Raw genomic sequence first — 16,257 nt, 5'->3', positions numbered from 1 at the left:
GGAAATTATTTTGTGCTTTTGACGGTGTTAAGTGTGTATTGAGTTTCAGTATGCGGCCAGTTTCCTCTACCGTTAGCATAAAGAAAGAAAAATACTTATAAAATGGAAAAATTGTGAAAATCAGAAGTTGACAGGAGAGCTTGGAAGATTGGTTATAAACACATTATACAGAGTTCCATAGGGGTTGTTTACTAGAGGCCGTCATTAATCTTTCATTATTTATGTTGGTTTGGGGGCTATGGAGTGGCTGGAACAATTTTGATCTGGTAGGTGGAGTTTTTGAAAATACAACACAAGAGTAAAGATGCAGGAATTGGTAGTTACTGTATAGTTAATGTCCATATTTTCAGGTAAATAGTATCTGAAATCACTTAATTCTGATTTTGTTAGCTTCTTTTCAGAGGAGGGATTCTTAGGAGTACAGATTTCATGTTGAGGTTGTGGGTTTAGTTCTTCAGAACTTTCAAGAAAAAAAAACCAAACTACAACCTCTTAAAGCTTTATAGGTTTGAACGAAAAATAATGCCTGGTAAATTTTGTGGAATAGCTGGTTTTGGCAAGTGAGTGATTCATGTGAAGTTGTAGTCTTGAATACCATTTAGGAGCACTTCAGCTTGTGAACAAAAAAATCCCCTAAGGATTAAACCCACCGAGGTAAAATGGAGTAAATTAAAACAGATCTGTACTGCACGCTTTTTCTCTATCAGCCTTACATACTCAGACCACATAAATTCACTTAAGTGAACCAATGTCTTCACAAAAGATGGCATTCCTATCTAGGCAGTCAGTGAAAAGATGCCTCTTAGGCAATTTGTCAGACACCTCTGTTGTTATTTGAGCTTACCGATGAATTCTTTTCTTTTTTAAGAATAATCTATGACAAAGCAAATAAAATACAGCACAAGAATGTGCGACTGCATACTTCCTGCACCACATTTTAATTGTATTTCTAACATTCCAAAATGCATCCCTTTTTTTTTTTTTTTGAGAGGGTGTGAGGAAGGTAATTTAATATGAGCAAAGACTTAACATGAAATCAAGTGTATTTAGTTTCAGTTCATGGCTGGCTGATGTCCTGTAGGAGGGGAAGAGAGAGTGTATAGGAATTAAGATGAGAAATGAATGTATTTGGATTTATCTTAATGTCTTTTTCTTAAACTGTAAACACGAAAGAATAAACTTAGCTCCCAGTGTCATAAAAGCCAGTACTTTCAACAACCTTAAAATATAGTCCGTAACTAAAGCTTGGAGATGACGAGGGAGAGCAATTGGCTAATGCCACCTCTGGAGAGCAACGTTCTAATCTTACTCCTGTGTCAGGAATAAAGAGAGTTTGGTGGTCTCAGCTTAATCCCAGTGGCCTTTTGTCCACATCGAAAAAGCACCGCAGAGTTTGGCATAATCCTGTTTAATAAGCAGTTTCTTCTCAGCTAAGACCTGGGCCTAGGACTTTATGGGTTTGGCCGGTGGAGATCCGTTGGCGGCGATGGAGGCAGAAGCTTGCACAACGCCTGCCTTCGCTCTGCCTCGCTCCCACCCAGCCTGTCGGTCTCTCCTTTTCAAGAGAATTGAATTTCACACAGAAATTTAAAACAAAGTCTAAAGCCTGGAAATATTTAATCAGGCCTTGTAAGCTATTGTCTGTCTCGCCTCATGTGTGAGGGAACTCCCTGTACTTCTCCCATAAACTATAAGTTTTCCAAGTCTCTGCAGACCCGCAGTGACTGTCCCCAACATCGCGGGCCCCATGCGGAGAGGACGCCAGCCTGCTCTGTGTTCACGGCTTTGGGCTCGGGCGGTTGACAGTTGTTCGGAGCGCTTGGATGCTGCTCTAAGGGTGGGAGCCTGCAAGAGGCCCAAAAAAAGTCTCCCAAATCCATTTCATCGCGTTCAGCTCAAGTAACACTTGATTGAAGTGATACTGAAACATAAAGAAAAAATAAAAGGCATTAAATCTTGCAGAGTGGGTACTATGGAAAATCTTGCTCGTCTTCCTCTGCCCTGAGTGATGGGTGAACTGTGGCACAGTTTTCATGGCAGAAGAGTAGATTTTCTTGCTGTCTCTTTGAAGCTTTTCCTCAGCCAGCTCTGTAACATGTCCAGTGGCTCAATATTTCACAATCTTTTTAGTTGATGATCAGATATTTTCACAAACCCTTTACATTTATTGTGGAAGAGAGCAGACAAAACGTACGAGTAATAAAAATTCTTACTTGCGAGTAGGGTTTTGGAGAGCGACAGAGCGCTTGCTTTTGAAGAGAGCAAATGCTCCGAGAGAGACAGAAAGATTTCCTGTGTTTTAGTCTGTAATATTTTAATTATTCACACCTTCTGGGGGTTTTGACCCAAACTAGCCATTTTCAAGGCTGATGGCAGAAACCTCTGCCAGTACTCTCTTTGAATTTCTGTTGACTAGGGTCCCGTTTCTTCTCTAGCCTTTAAATCAAGAATTCTTCATTCGCATCAGTTGCGTTTCACCTGTGTAGATGAGTAGAGGATCATGCCCAGAGCAGCAGCTTAAAGTTACAAGTGGTCCGTCATCAAAGTTGAAGATGTTATTTAAATGTCAAGATGATCCTTCAAAAATAGCACAGGGCTGCAAGGGCTAATTATGATCATTTCGGTGCGCAAAATAATACCTAAGGATCTGAGACATGGCATGGTGGTTTTTTTAATTTGAGCTTACAGAATATATGTATTTCTCAATACATTAGATGTATAATAATATTCTCCTCTGATTAAAATTTATTAAGCCACCACTTAAGCATGTACATCTGTTACAGTATTTTGGAAACCATGAAGCTTACCGTTTTCTAGAAGGCAATGATACAATTTAGGAAGGTCCTTAAGTATACGATTAACATGAAGGATGAGAGCAACCTCACTTGTTTAAATCTTTATTTTTACGTTAATATGTTAAATGCTAAAATGCTATCATTTTCAATGCTAGACTTTCCCTTAATACCTTTTCTAGCTCAGGCATTAGATTACTATTTTATCCTGTAGCCCGGGCATGTGTTAAGTTCACAAATAGCCTTAATACGTATTAGAATTGTTTCCATTCTCTTCTCATCACATTGTGATGAAGCTTATCTCTTACAATATCTGTTTAATAGTATTTATTTATTTATTACCAAATTTAATCTTCCTATAGTTCATCTGTTATCTTATAACTAAGGTGATGTGTTATTTGTCATTTTGGATGACCTTTTTTCAAGAGCTTTGTATAAAGAACTTCTTTATCTAGATTTCCCACTAGCATCACGTCTGACAAACATTTTTACATCTTTACTGCATCGCTGTGCTTGTATTTGCCATTGTCCTAGGCTAAATGCTCAAATGGCTTTGGATGATTACACAGAAACTGCTTGGATAATTTTTTTTTTCTTTGTTATGTATACACAGAGCACCGCTGAATCTCTGTGCTTAAACCATAGAGCTAGCTCTAAAAGGACAGTGCTCATAATGTCATTTATAGGAAGACTAATATTATTTCTGAACTCTGTTATCTTCTCTCTGAAAGTTGGCATGTGACGTTAAGAAAATAAACACTGGAATTTTTCAAATAGACAAAATTCTTATTTTTAAATTTGAATGTAGCATTCTGGAACGTTGTTTTTGCATGGAAATGGTGCTCTGAATCCTGATAAATGTTAGGAGGAATTTAGAACATTCTTTGCTCAGAGTCTTGCCAATAGTGGAGTTTGCAAAATGGAAAGAAAAAAGAGCTTGACCTTAAAACAGAAGAAGAGCCTAAGTGGTGACATATTCTGCTGATTAAATACTAGCAGTATGAGATCTGTTTATATAGGAGCAAAGAAATAATGCAGATCTAACTTTGAAGAGAAACTCTGGACTACTAATATAAAGACTTATTTCTTTTACAAAGTTATAAATAACTTGACATCAAACAAAACGGTTTAACTGTTTGATGAAGTACTGTAGTTACAGAGATTAGGATACACAGTTCCTGTTGCATAAAGGTATTAGTTGTTTGTACAAATTAGAATTGACATTTATATAAATGATAAATAAATAGGGGAAGAAAAACCATTAATAGTTACAGCACAGATTTAAGATCCAAATGTTTATAATGGCCATGTTCAAGTTTGGAACCATAGGTCATATGAGTAGAAAAGGCAAGGAGTGCCCCTTAGAGAACCATTAGCGTTTTAGTCTGAGTTGTTCTAAGAACATCGCATCTGAACTCGAAATACGTTATAGCAGAAGAGCACCGTCAAGCAGAAGAGCACATTTGAATGCTTCGTTTCATAAAAATACAAGGAAGTTCTATGGAGAAGGATGTTTTTCTAGGAGGCTCATCCAGCTCACAGTGATAATCACTGTATTTGTTTCTAAGTACCTGTGGAATACACCATTTTATTAGCAGTTTTTTCTTCCCAAGAGCTGAGCAAGGTTTCACTTCAGGTAGTTTTAAACTTTACAGAGTTATGATTCAACTCCATTTTCCCGTATCCACGTTACTATAATGTTGTCTCACTTTTCATTTGATAAAAGAGCTACAGTTTCTAATACCTGCTCAAAATTACTAAAAAACACCAGCCTGACTGTGGAGTACTAAGAACATAACATTCTCGTGCAGAGTTGGTCACGCGTTAGTGCATTTAAATGACTTGTAAGGTTCGGTTCAGATCTTGACATTTGGCTTTTCTTGTGGCTACAGATTTCAATTCTCTCCTTAGCAATCCTTCTCCTTTCTCTGCTGTCTTAGATAATTAAGAAGCAACTTTTTCCTTTCTTCTGTGGATGAAAGGAACTGATAGGCTCCAGAAAGCACGCGTAAGTCACGTTATCCTCCCGCTGCAGTGTTGCCAAGTGAGCGTTCTTCTGCTCCTGGAGAGACCTGGCAGCGTACGTGCAGTTCCAGGTGCTCAGATGGCAGCTGAGAGTTGCTGGACATGGTCTCTGCCCTCTTAGCTGGACATCCACTACCCCTGCGGGTCTCATTTATGGGGGCTGTGCCCTCGCGGTGCCATTGAAGCCAGCAATGCCTTTGCTCCCCAAGGTTCTGCATGTTTATGTTGCCTATTTTAATAGCGTCGACCATGACATAATGTTAAGATACAGCAAAAGGAATAGAAATAATAAGCAAACTATATGATCAAATTAACGTCTAAAGCCAGTCATTTTTGAAATCTGATTTTTTTTTTTGTGTAGTTGGTTTCTGGAAGGCGATGAGAGCTGGCAGGCAGAGTAACCAAGTGGCTGCTAGGAAAGATGGAGGAGAGTATCCAGGCTGCTGTGAGCTTTCCTGTTGGTTGTGGTGTGGAAAGTAGACCTTGGCGTACAGAAGCGTTACTGGTGACCTCAGTGAAGCGTCGGCTTAACAAAAAACAAGCTTTTGCAAAATCATTGCCCTAATGGTAATGGGAAATTCATGATAAAGGAAATAGTGGGGCAACACAACAGGATGAAAACGAGACTTTAAATAAGTTACAGGATCTGCTCTGAAAAGTGCCCACTACAGTCTTTCTATTTGGCAATGCTTAAATCATGTCTTCCGGTTAATGTTTGTGAAGAGCCTTCAGCAAGTCTCCCAAAAATGAAGCAAGAATGATGGAGGCACACCGTCCATGTTCCTGAGTTAGCCTGGCGCTGAGGGCTCTCGTGCGTACACTGTAGCGTCTCCAAGGGCCAGCACCGCCTCTATCCCCTAGCCCTGGGCTTAAAGGACCCTGGCAAAATGGCTTACTGTTGGCAGTGTTGCTTGCCACGCCAAAGTGGATGTGGCGAATGTCTCATAGCAAATGCACCGTCTCGTTTAGCAACTTCCTTGGATAGCTAGAGAAGCTGCTTTGCCAATTAAAAATGTTGCGGGCTTAGGCTTGGACTTGATAAGCTGTCCACTGTCTAGCTATTTGGAGGAGAAGAGCTTCTTGCCAGGCTTAAACCAACTCATTTTTAACCGGGAATACTGTGATGAGATTTTTTTTTTTTTTCTTTAATTATTATTGGGCGGGGAAGCAGCCTTTGAGGAAATAATTGAATAGACTGGTAAATACTATTATGATTTTAGACACATGATGAATGTCCTGTAGCTCTGTAAATGTATGAATAATCTTCAGTAAACTACAGTAATTGATTCATAATGTTGTGATTCTCTGGGCTAGCACACTTCTTTGAGAACGTGGTTTTCTGAATCGAGTACTCACTTCTCAGTTCTTTTTTTTTACCTTTGCATAGACAAAAAGCTTGCTGCTGGCTTTCTGTTCTTCCTGACCAGAAAATTAATTAGCCTCTTTGAGAGATAATTCCAGTGTTTTTATGGTGTATTTGGACAGAAATAACTGACATGAATGATGCCTTTCCAGAGCTGCAAATGTCCAAATGAAACAAGAAAACCTAAATCCATCAGTAGAACTAGACTAAATATTGCTCTAAAAATCAGCACTTCCGCTCTGCGGTAATCCTGGACTAACCTTGCATAGTGCACAAGGGCTGAAAAAGTCCTTGGTCTGAGACTGAAGCATTTTTTTTGTTATTTGTAATAAAATATCTGACAGCATTTAACATACATGCATAGGACCATTGAAAATCAATCTGTGATCATAATCTTCATTAAATCTCTGGAAGGTTGCAGGCAAAGTTTTAAATGCAATTAATTTCTCATTTTTAAAATGCTTTACATCTGTAAAATGTGTACAATTACAACTTGGAAACAGAAATTTAGATTGTCACCAGAAGTGCTACTGTGTATTTAAAAAAAGTTTAAATCTTCACAAGGCAATTTGATTGAACTACTCGTTCTTGAAAAATTAGTAGCATGCATCTACGTTACATGTCTAATTAGGACATGTGAATATATGAATGATACGAATATATGAATTATCAGTTTACTTCAATTTGGCTAATATTTGTTCAATATTTTACACATAGTCATACTTCAACTTTCTGGCTGACATTTTAGTTTTCTCAATGAAAATCCTGTTCATTCCTTACAAGACGCTTCTAAACTCAGTTACCTGATTATGAAGATACAATTTCAAAGACTAGAGGGTTCTTATTTTAATTTTCTTGTAGAATTAACCGTTGACTTGGTAAGTTTTGATTCTGTTTTGACGTGTATCTGCTGATACATTCTGTATCATTTCTGTCATTCAGAAGGTCTGGATCCTATTAGTTATGAAGATTTTCTTACCCTGCTTTGACAAGAATTCGTACGTATGCATTTAAAAGTAATTGTAGTTTTCATTCATGGTAAAAGGAATACGGAGAAAAATCAAGTGAAAGACAAATATGTGTATATACAGTATGTAAACAGAATTAGGATGTGTTCACCAAAACATCTGTCCCTTGCTACTCGTCATGCAAAGGTCTCCCCTGTGCATACCGGCGGTTACCTCCCTGCCCATGCAGGCGAGGGAGGGAGTCGCGCTTCTACGATTCTCATTCCTGCAGGATCGTCAGAAAGTTCTTTTTGGGCCTTTGGAGCTTCACAGAAAAATGAAATGAGCTGCAACATTCCCCTTTCTACCCAGAGGAAAGCCGTACCCAAGTTACTTGGGTCCATGTGGTTTATTAGTTCCCTCGCAAAGGCCTTCACTCCTGGGAGGATCTCCCTTGCAAGGTGCCGGGAAGCAGTAGCAGGAGAGGAAGGCTGCCTGGTGGGAATCCAAGGAAGAACTGCAGAATCCAGGATGGAATATCCTTCCAGACACCCTGCCTCAGTGACAGGGGAAGAAGCCTTATCTCCCAGCAAAATGAGGAGTTCCCCTCACAGCTGTATTACTGTTCCATACCACAAGGAGCTTTTAATTTTTTTGATTGATTGTCCTTTTTTATTGCTCAAGTGCTGTGTGGCATATTGCTGGCTTTTGTCATTGTAGTCTGTTTTGAAAGACTGACTTTTATACTGCTTCAGACTTTCACAGCTAGAAGAATTGCAGCAAATAGCCGAGTAATATGCTATATAGTGAATATTGGCCAAGTAAACTTGAGGAACAAATGGATTCCGTCTAAAGACTTCGGTAATCATGAATCATGCTTTCCTAAGTGATAAACTTCAGAAATACCAATCCAGTGGATCAGGATGGTTATTGCACTTGCGAGTGCAGAGTGCACTTTCCAAAGAGTCACGCGGGAGCACGGATTGCCTGGTAGGGCAGAAGAGAATGCCCGACCCTCTGGCTATTGGCGATTAAGCAAATTAGCAGGACCTGCAGAAGGCTATAAACTGGTGGGAGTGACAGAAGATAACTGATAGGCAACCTTGAAAAGTGTTGCTCGGTAAAAAGTTCCCACAGGTCATCACATTAGTCACTGTGCTGGACAGTCAGCTAGTGTGGATTCAGTAGGCACAGCGGTCGTGGTGTAGGAAAGCTGGAAATTCAGACAGAGACCAAGCAGGGAAAATTGTGTTCTTAAAGGTGACTTTTAGCAAAGGCTAGAAGTAAACAAAATCGGATATTGGAGTGGCATATGTTGTGCAGCCTTGCTAACCGTTGGCTTATACGGTGTAGAGGTTGCTTCAGTTCAGCCCAGTAAAGAATTTAAGATGCTCTAGCCTCTCGTTTCCAGCAGGCTTTTACACTGAGAGCAGACGGTGCCATCGGCCAGTGCTTTCTGGTGTGCTAACCCTGAATCATATCACCACGCTCTGTAACGGGGGCTCCACCTCCGAGGTGTAGCAGGCTCTTGAGTTTGGCTGGTAGCACAGAGAAGTATTTCATTAATTCATCATGAAATAGCATTGCAGAAACATATTTGCGGTGTCTCTTACCTGTGCGTAGTTTGGGTCTTCACAGGGTTATACTAATGTTTACTGTGTTGGGACAAAAATAAGCTAAGCTAAGCAGGTGCATCTTCTTGGGAATTTATGTAAGCTAAGCAAAGGCAAAACCAATAAAGTTGTGTGAATATCTATAAATTTGGGGAGTAAGCAAAAATTTTTAATGAAATACAGAAAACATTCATGTGAGTTGCCTGCCCTGGATTTAAAAAAAAAAAAAAAAGTAGCTGGTACTAATTTGATAGGTCTCCATTCAGAAAAAGAAAACCACAAGTAAATATTAATGGAACCTAGGCACATATCTGAAGTTAAGCAGGTGCTTAAATGCTTGGCTGTACATAAATGTGGTGATTTAATTAGGATCTTGTTACGTTTGACAGGCATATGTGGCTTTCAGGCTAGAGAGAGAGCAACAAGAAAAGCTAATTCTAGGTAAATGTGCCTGGATTCCAGTATGTGGCAGGAGGAAAAGCAAGCTTTCTGCGCGGGATTTCAGTAAGGAGTTTGTATCTTGCGTTAGAGCGTTTTGTAAGATGAGTATTCCAGGCCTGCAAAACTCCCTGGGATCATTCAGCCAAGTGACTGTTTAAAAAAAAAAAAAGTAAAAAGAAGTCTTTTTCCACCGTAAAGAAGTCACAGGCGAGGTTTTCATTTGTTTTCTTCGTTGTTCATCTGCTAAGTCAAGTGCTGGACTTCACCTTCTCCACCGGTTGACAGTGAAACAAGGAATATGTACTCTCCTAGAGGTTGGTTTGTTTGGGGTTTTTTCCAGTAAGGGGTGACTCATGATTAATTTTTTTTTTTCAGCGTACATAATATACCGTATCAGGTTTAGCAGCTGCATTAGTACAATGAGCTGAAATCATTAAATGGATTCCACATGTGATAAATACCAAATTAAAGCAATCAGCAGTCCTCATATGTACCTTCCTATCTTTAATGTTGATAACATCGTAGTAGTAGAAATGTTGAAAAGAAAAAGAGAATGCAATAATAATTCCGCAGAAGCTATTCGGGTATCTGCACTCTGAGTTTGGCAGGAGTTCAGTAATTATCCATGGCATTTTTGGAACAGGTAGAGGAAGTGCAGTGTGGAACGAAAAACTAAAAGCCCCCAAAACTTCTTTTCCTCTGCCTGTTCATCAAGTGTTACAGGGGCCATGAAAAAGAAATCAAGAGTTCTGCTGTTCTGCCCTGGATCAGAAGTACCAACCGTAGTTACTTTAGTACAGTTAACGCTCGATTTTTAAATGCTTTTCTGATGGTAGAATGTACCATAGAAAAACACAGATTTATATAATAACTGCTCTGGTTAACTTGCCATTCAAACAGTAATCACAGACTCGAAAGGCACCCTCTTGCTTACGGGGTGGGAGCCGACAGTTAAGTTTAGAATCATCCGAACGCTTCAGTGATATTTTCCTCAAAACGGTGTCTGAATGTACGCTTAATTGTCACATATTTGGCTGTCTTTTTAAAATTCCTCCTGTCTTTAAGGGCATTAAGACATTTTTAGCAGTATTTTGAAAGGTTTTCAGTGTCTTTTTGGCTGGTGAGCTGAAAAAAATGCAAACTCTTACTTTGTTGATCTTGTTTTTAAAGTGAACTGCATTATCAGCTGAGAGTGTGCTCTGAAGGTATTGTGAAAAGTGCTTTGAGAACTTGTAAATCCCTGTAATTTATGTTCCTGTGGTCTCAACTGCTTCTTTCTGTCCTTCTGGTTTTAATTTGAATGCAGTCTTGTCTGGGTGTGTACCTGTAAAATTGTGCTTTTCCAAGTACAATTTACAGTCGTGACCCTAAGTTTTACAGTGTTCTAACCTTATAGGAGCTTCCTCCTATGCCAAAAAGCCAACTTTGGGTCAAACAGCCCTTTCATATTGTAATTGTCTAATCAAGGTTACTTGGAACAGATCCGATTTGGGCATTTTTTAGTTTATCACAAAGACTTTATAAGACTATCGAGTAAATTGGAAAGGTTCCGTTGCAGGAGACCAGTAATAGCATTGCCTTATTTCTTCAGCTACACAGAGTTGTAAACTTAGCCTGCTTCATGACAACAGTCCCATTTATCTAAACAATTCTCCTTTTAGAGTCAATGGCACTGATAGAAACCAAGATAAGAAATACAGATGGGAGGATCTTTCTGAGTCTCTACTTACTGAAACTCCTTGCTGTGCAGCCTACAATCACCTTTTCTTTTTGGTGCCCGAGAATGCGTGGCAGACATCTACCGTGAAACAGAGTCCCCTCTAATTGCCAGAGAGCACTCCGGTAAAGGATGATCGAGCTTCAGGAGGGTTTTTACAGTCCTGGTGATCTCTTTCTTGACACGCACACGCACACCCCGCCCAAAGACTTGCTTGCTGTGTTTAAATGGCAGGGGTTGGGGTCTTTTGTTTCGTAGCTCTAACTTACGATAGGCCTTTTGCCATAATTCTTTGTCTTTTGACTGAAGGTATTAAATGATCTATTTTGTTGTCATCTGCAGATTAATCCCCTTCTCATTTACTTCCTGTCTTTTGGGATGATAGAGGAAAAAGAAGTTTCACAGCCTTATATTCTTTGTGTTCGTCTGCAATAAAAGTAACTTCTGTTTTAGTGTGCAAGTATTATTTGGACTAAACGTTATAAGCGTTATTTTTAGTATTTACTCCTCAGCCACGCTCATTTTTTTAGCATGACTTCAACACCCTTGGTGGTTAACAGGAAGAGAAGAACAGATAGGTCACGTGTTTTAATTCTGTTATGTTTGTATTTTCAGATCATCGTACAGTCTGGCCGTCACCCCACGGTGCTGCAGAAACTATGCCAGTTGCCTTTCCAGTATTTCAGTGATCCTCGTTTAATCAAAGTGCTCTTCCCTTCGCTAATAGCTGCTTGTTACAATAACCCTCAGAACAAGATCATCCTGGAGCAGGAGATGAGTTGTGTTTTACTCGCCACGTTCATTCAGGTAGCTATTGCAGTCCCGTCACAGCAGCGTGCAGGGTAACTGCAGCAGCGTTTCTCGCCTTTGCTGTGTATATGGAAATCATTTGACTTAAGTAAAACAAGTAAACAGCATTGAAGTACTTCTTAAGATTCTCTGCAGCTCTTTTCAAACCACAGATTATGCCTGTACTTGAGGCATCTTATAACACTAAAAGGTTACCGGGTAGTTCAGGTTCTCACTATCACATGCAGAATCCTGTTTTCATTACAGTTAATGGACGTGCTAGGAAGCCTTGGTGTAGATCCTGCTATTACCAGACAATCCTTGAAATACTTATTTTTGAAAATCTACGGCACATACAGCATATTTGAAGTCGGTATATTAATGTGTTTACATACAAATGTACACTTGTGTACTGTGTACAGTAGATTTACAGAGAGAACTGAACAGAAGTGTATGTATTTTATGCAGAAAATACACGGAACATATGTTACTGGTCTAATCTTGCAATCTTTATTTTTGACAGTAAGCCACTGAGGTCATTGCAAATACTGTTTTGAGTAAGGATTTGCAGCATTTTTGTTCCCTTTGTCTAAATTTATATGCTGTGCTTTATGTATCAGATTTTATGCATACCTCATGTTTTCCGTACGTTTTATTGGCTACTTCCAGTGAATGCATGCGGTTTTCGTAAACACTCTTACTATTAAAAAAAATTACATGCTTTTAGGAGTCTAGTAACTCTGGTCACCTGAAGGTTACTGTTGTCGATACAGAAATGTTAGGCAAACTCTTCTTGCTAATGCTTTGCAGCTAGTCCAAGGGTAGGCTACGCGGATTTGGGGGAGAAGACACAAGAACTAAATATTTACTAAAAGTCTTAGCGTAACATCAAACTTCTGAGTGCAACTACTTTTTATCCTTTTAATACTTAAATAATTGCATAGCAGTTTAGAAAGAATTATTTGGAACTTAGTATTAAAAGAATTTGACACATAGTACTGAACTTCGGTTAAATATAAAGCTACAAATTCACCTTTGACTTTGACTTTCTTATAGTGAAACTACAGATTTCAGTGTAGAATTTGCAGTGGCAAAAAATGATCTAAGAATTACGAGTAAAACGCAGCAAGTTTTTTCCAGACAAAAAACAGGAGAGTGCAGGAGAGTGTTCCCTATATGAATAATCACAGTTATTTACCTTTATTTCTGTGCTATAAGAGAGAGACTGGATTTTAATTCCTTAGTAGCTACGGCAAAGCGTAAGTATGTTTACAAGGGTCTATGTCAGTACTTTGATTTCCAACTAGAGGTATATCTCCGTTGCCAAGTCCACATACTATTCTTGCAGGCTTTTAAAAAAGGTGTTACATTAAAGTATGGGAGATCCTTGTGTGCTGTAAAGTGTCACGCCTTTGCTGGCTTCCCTGGTGCTTTAGTATTTTACCCATTTCAAAATCTAATCCCAAACGTTGCCCATGCGCACACACACACACGGAGAGAACAATTCTGAAGGGAACCAAGGAATGCTCCGATACCCACACACACAGAAGAGACTTGCCTCCGTACTTTTGTTTCAACACGCTGCTGTTTGTCAAGCAAATCTCTCATTTGCCTCAGTGGAAGGTTTGGGAAAGACTGTAAAATGTTTCCCCGTGACTAGAAAATGAGATTCTTCCTCTGCCAGGGAATGCAAAAAGAAGTCCCGTTTACGTAAAAGTTTGGTGGTGTGTACAAATATAACACTTAAATACAGTGTGTTAAATGTGTGCAGCGTAAATCAAAGGAAAATGATTGCTGGATTTTACAACGACCCGCGTTACACCTCCCTACCGACAGATTTATTTCCATCATCTGAAGTTTGCATTATCCTCTTTATTTTTGCTACTTCTGTTTCTAGACTTGCTGAAATAATTAAAAAACATTTAGGAGTATCTGTGATTGGCTAAATTGTATCTCATGTCAAATAATACTGTCTCTGCTCAGTGAATGCTCGAACAAAAGAGAGGATCCTAAAAGCCCTCTCCGTACTGGGACAGCTGACTTGCGTAATCCTGCCTTGTTCTGAGTGGAGTCGGTGGGTGTCCTTGCTGGCTCCAGAGGATGCACATCCCGTGCGATAGCAGCACGTCGCGTTGGGCACTTAATCTAGATTAATTGCCACCTCACAGCTGGCTGCAGCGTTGGCCAGAGTTAAGCACCTCTGCAGAAGAACTTCACTTACTCTCAGGAGATCAGGACCTCAGGCGCCCGGGTCACTGGGAACCACAGCCGATGAAATTGGGATAATTCAGGGATTTTGTAAGAGTGTGTTTGCAGTCAGGAGCATAAATCTAAAACACCATTTGTTTTAAAGAAACACAGCTATAGTAAATGTTCTCTTAAATTAAAAGTCATGATAATAACTATTTCCTAAGAAGATACTAACACCTTGTTTTTTCTGTTGTGTATTGAAAGTATATTTTTTTCCAAAAAGGTATAAATAAAGGTATAAAAATCCACTATATATTATAGAACTTAAGTGCTGGCAGTAATTCTGTTATGATACCTAGCAAACAAGCCAGAGTAGTTAATTTATAGTTTTCATAAAGTATTAGTATTTTTGAGTGACTGTGAAGACTTAAAAATGCTGTTTTAATTCCTCAGATGTAAGATCTGAAAACCTGATGCTGTTTTTTGTTTTGTTTTGTTCTGTTTCCCCTGTAGGATTTTGCACAGAGTTCAGGCCAAATGGATAATCAGTTATCTCAGCAGAGGGGTATGTCTCCGTGCAATGTAACAGAGTAGCAATTGGGTAACAAAATGTGTAGATACTGTGTTTTACTGTGATTTAAATTTTTTTTGAACCTGCATCGCAATGAAAATTGTAGTAGTGAATTGCAAAGTGATTTTACAGTTTGGGGAGAGGCTGTCTAGCTTACATTCTGACTTAAACATACATGTCTTCCAGTTTGCTGCTCATCGTATCAGGGATTCGCGCTGTTAATCTTTATTGAATGCTATGTGGTATCATGTCTTAAAACGTGATACTGTACGTGCACGTAATTTAATTAGCTGTCACAAGGGCTACCTTCAAACGTTTTAGGTTGCAGAAGCCACGCAGCCGTGCCAATACACCCAGGGAGCCAAAAATTAGTAAAATACTGTCCTGTAATTATCCTGCAAAGTTTGTTGGTTTGCAGAAGAGTTGTGATTCCCCCCCCCGCCAATTGTTGTAAATATTGTGTAAAATGCAGTTAACCTCTTTAGGCTAAACATTTGAGAGATTCTCGGCTAAGATGGCTATTACTTCGTAATCTGAAATTCGAGTGTGTTGATGGGAGTCTGATCTGGAGTGGTCCCTATTTTGTATGTCACTCGGACAGTCATTTCTCCCTCATAGCTAGCAGAAATTTACCGTTTTGCTGAACGTTTGGCAGAAGATGAGCAGGTCTAGGTCTAAAACATAAGCTTTGCCTTTAAAAATAAATTCAAAAATATAAAATTAACGTTAGATTTATGGAGATTTTTGCTGCCAACATTATACCTCTTAGTCTGAAGCAGCCTCGTGCAGTGTCTGCAGCACCGACTTTCCAGGATTGTGTTTCCATGAGAATCTGCTCGAGAAAAATCTAAAATCTAAGTGGAAAACTGCTTTTTATTTTCGCTATTCAAACTGAATGAAGTTTTAAACAAAGTTGACTATGTGGTGACATGTGAGTGTGATTTCTAAACATTCCCCAGTTGCAAAAAAGCTGACTTAATAATAGCGCAAGCAGGATTATTTTTATCCATCATATCACTTGAATATGAAGGACTGTGTCCCCAAAAAAACAAATGGGAACGATAACGCCGCTCAGAATAAAGCTCGAAAGCGCAAACTTGCTTGTTGGGTGCAGCGCTGCAACACGCCGCTCGAAGGGTCAGACCCCGCAAACCTGGGCGTGCACATGTAGTAGCCCCGTCCGCGTCGCCAGCAGTACTCGTAGGAGTAAAAGCTGTGCTTGTAATCTTGCCGGGAGCTTTGGGCGAATCGGGGAGCAAAACTCCGCAGCCCTTTGCGGAAAAAGCAGCTGCTAAGCAGAGAGCGCGCCGTTGAGGCTGCCCGAACTTGAACGAGGCCGAATCGGTCCCTGGTGGGTCCGAGGACATCAAATGTGTAAAGGTCTATAATGTTCTGATGCGCAAAGCAGAGAGCCTGATCCGAAAGCTTAAAAATCTCAAGCCTTTGCTCATCGGTGCCCTCTGCCCCCGTTTTTAAAGCCAAACCTCAATGGCCGGAGCTCCACGGAAGCGTCACCCCACCATCTGAGAAGTTTTTGGTAGGGAGAGCGGAGTAAATGACTTGAAGTATCGCGAATTGGCCGCGTGTTCGTTATTCTTGTTTTATTGCCATCTCATCACAAGAGAGAATAACTTGGTAATTTTATGTTCTGTCTTCAACAGAAAAATTTTTCAATTCTCAAGATTATCTTGAGCTGTCCAACAGATTCCCCCGACAGTCCTGGGAAGAAGCTCGACAGTTCTTCTTGAAAAAATAAGTGTTGTATTTGGTTTTAAAAATCCCCAACGTCATCACGCTGACCAGTTCCTG

The 16,257-nt window shown here is 39.7% G+C and overlaps 1 protein-coding gene across 2 annotated transcripts in view; it reads left to right on the top strand.

Moving 5' to 3' along the window:
• Positions 1–16,204, top strand: part of SCAPER (S-phase cyclin A-associated protein in the ER) — a 132,172-nt gene extending 115,968 nt beyond the window's left edge. For both annotated transcript variants that reach the window (XM_010285733.1, XM_010285732.1), the window contains exons 25-27: positions 11,514–11,705; positions 14,391–14,442; positions 16,110–16,204. In XM_010285733.1, coding sequence (XP_010284035.1) covers positions 11,514–11,705; positions 14,391–14,442; positions 16,110–16,204 — 339 coding nt within the window. The remainder of the gene's footprint in view (positions 1–11,513; positions 11,706–14,390; positions 14,443–16,109) is intronic.
• The last annotated feature ends 53 nt before the right edge of the window (positions 16,205–16,257 follow it).

This window comes from Phaethon lepturus, unplaced genomic scaffold (assembly GCF_000687285.1).
Source record: "Phaethon lepturus isolate BGI_N335 unplaced genomic scaffold, ASM68728v1 scaffold1224, whole genome shotgun sequence".
Lineage (NCBI taxonomy): Eukaryota > Metazoa > Chordata > Aves > Phaethontiformes > Phaethontidae > Phaethon > Phaethon lepturus.
This window is presented reverse-complemented; position numbering and strand designations above follow the sequence as displayed.